The sequence below is a fragment of the Salvia hispanica genome, chromosome 3 (genome assembly GCF_029641045.1).
Source record: "Salvia hispanica isolate PSC_SH4W2 chromosome 3, Shi_PSC_v1, whole genome shotgun sequence".
Classification (NCBI taxonomy): Eukaryota; Viridiplantae; Streptophyta; class Magnoliopsida; order Lamiales; family Lamiaceae; genus Salvia; species Salvia hispanica.
Genome location: NC_142694.1, coordinates 42,960,265 through 42,963,019, shown reverse-complemented (window position 1 = coordinate 42,963,019; position 2,755 = coordinate 42,960,265). Strand labels below are relative to the sequence as shown.

General features: G+C 43.8%; 1 protein-coding gene across 1 annotated transcript; it reads right to left on the bottom strand.

The window, feature by feature from the left end:
* Nucleotides 1-205: 205 nt before the first annotated feature.
* On the bottom strand, nt 206-1,135 carry LOC148930869 (uncharacterized). The gene has a single exon (XM_089066637.1). It carries the CDS (start codon nt 1,133-1,135, stop codon nt 206-208), a length of 930 nt encoding a protein of 309 aa, XP_088922763.1.
* Nucleotides 1,136-2,755: the final 1,620 nt, after the last annotated feature.

The following is a 2,755-nucleotide window of genomic DNA, read 5'->3' as shown; positions in this document are numbered from 1 at the left end:
TGGCGTCGCAAAATATTACATTCGTTACTAAACAAATGCTAGTCAAAATAGGTCAAGCCACGGAGCACTCACACGAATACTTCCGTGATGTCAAAATACTACAGCCAGTCATAACATAAACCAGAACAGTCTCATAACGGATCCGTTTCTGGTGTACACACATATACATATATATACATAAACATCCCATCACTAATCATAATGTCTAGGTGGTACTCTCTGCGGTCTCTAGCTCCTCCTCCTCGGGCTCCTCCTCGTCTGAGCTCTCGTCGATGTTGAAGGCGGACTCCATAGTGGTACCTGGCGCATGTGGCCCTCGAGTGATGACTCCCCAATGGCGTCTAGCCCACGCACGGGGCCTACGCTCCCATGGTGTGGGCTCCTGGCGAGTAGGAGGAGCTGTCCCTCCCGGCAGTGTCTCTGGGCGAGTCTCGGTAGGGAGTGGCAGTGGCTGTAGACGACCGGTGCCCATAACGACCTTCGGCTCGTCCTCCTCCATCTCCGAAGAAGAAATGAGGGCCTTGCCCCTCCTCCTCCTCTCAGCAGCAACTGCTCGTAGCCCCCTGGCCTCAGAGTCGGTCGCCGATGTCCCGGCTAGGCTCGGTGACGAGGAGCTGACGTGGTAGAGATCATCCTCATCCACAGGGGGACGAGATGGCCCTGCCTCGAACTCCCCGCGAGTCCGACGTCCTAGTAGGGAAGTCGGCGAAAGAGGGAATAGGTCCTCGGGCTGTGGAGGAGCTGACTGTGGGGCAGCTGGCGGTGAAGCAACTGGCTCTGGCGGTGGTACCGGCTGCAGGAAAACTCCGGGGAATCCTATAGCTGCCAGATCTCCCGGGCGTACATATGGCCCCCTCGGTGCCTGCCCGTGCAGAATGAAGCATAGGTGAAGCTCTCCGATGAACTCCGGAAAGTTCCCCACAATGTCAAAGAACGGGGGCACAGGGAATAGGTAGTAACGTGTGAGGTCAAGGGCATAACCTACCCAATCAGAGGGCAGGAGCCTGATAAGTCGCTGAATACCATCGAAGTGTGAGACCCCGATGGAGTAGGCCCTCTCCCAGAGCCATCGAAAGTGCGCCAGGAATAGCCCGAGATCGTCACCCTCATGTTGGTGCACGCAGCGGAAGAGCATGTAAATAAATCACATAATAATCAGATCTATTTAGCAGATTATTTAGACAAAATCTATTCGCGTAATTATCACATGTATCATGCTCATAACTTGAATTAATCATGCTTTAAGAATATTGAAAACCTAAAACATGCTTTTCTACGGAGTAGAATAATACCTAATTAATTCTCCAAAGAATTGAAGATGGCTAGCGACTTCTCCACGTGTAGCTTTAAGTACTAGACCACAAATCTTCTCTCTGGTTCCCGAACTGTACTCTAATATCAGTGTGGGCTGATCTTACTAGAATACTAGGACTTAAATAAAGAAGACAGAAGAAATCCTTTTTGGAATAGGACTCAAATTCGAAATCTCCTACAGCTGGGAGAGATCGAAATTTTCGAAAATTGCAATATGAGATATTGTGTATTTTCTGTCTCCTTTATTCTCCTATTTATATTAAGTTCCTTTTGGGCCCAGACAGGGATCTATGGAAGGCTTTGGATATGGGCTCATCCAATTTACTTTTTACTAATTAAATTGAACCCACAATTTAATATAAGTTATAATTGGAATATTACGAGCAGCCACTACAGAAGTAATATTGAACTCTCCCCATCCAAATCCGAAATTATAAGTAATCCGGGTTTCCGTTTATCTTTCATTTCCCGTGCTTAAGATTAATATGTCCATTAATTAATTAATGTCTGCTATTGACTTAATTAATTAACTTCTTATTAATTCCAAGAGTGGACTTAGCATGAAACAGTCATTTATTATTCATAGAGTAATCATACTCCAACTAGCTAGGTTCCGAATAATAAAACTTAGTTTCGCGCTCCTCTTGAGGACATTATCAAACGAGACTCACCTCGTGCACGATTCAATATAATAGCAATCCTAGTACCGCTAGATATCGATCACCACTGCCCAATATATCAGGATAATTGGGCTACGAAAAACCCGCACCATTTGATAAGTCAAAGCAATGCATAATCAATACCGTATGCTCAATGCTAACCTACATTGATTAAGAAATAAATATTTATCAAGACCTCGCCTTTCAGTAGATAGCCCAAGGCAAGTCTTGCTGTTAGATCCGTTCAGTGCTATACCACACCAATGTCATCTTATTTCAGTAAGGCTTAGAAATATACGGACTGACATTGCAACCTTTCTCGATGGGTAGTCTAATTCCATCTAGGTTGTGAAATTCATATTTTTCTTTGTTTAGAACTGACCGTATTACCTTAAAGTGGACGACGCCCACAACCGGTCTACTAAAACAAAGACTTAGACTTTGTTAAGTTAACTTATACATTTAAACATGCATTAACATCCATTAAATGTAAAACATAACAACATTATGACAAAAATAATCTGTTTTATTCATTGGAAAATAAAATAAGAGTTTTACAGTATTCAATCACTCGAAACGTGATTTCTAGTATACAAACTCTAACAATCTCCCACTTATACTCAAAACACTTTCGAGTATACAAAATGTGCTAACGTCTAAATCTCCCACTTATACTGAAAGCGGATTGAGGTCTTGAATTAGTCGAACTCCCATTCCTTCAACATGGCTTTCATACGGCTTTACCGCTAACGCCTTCGTGAAAGGATCTGCCAGGTTGTTTT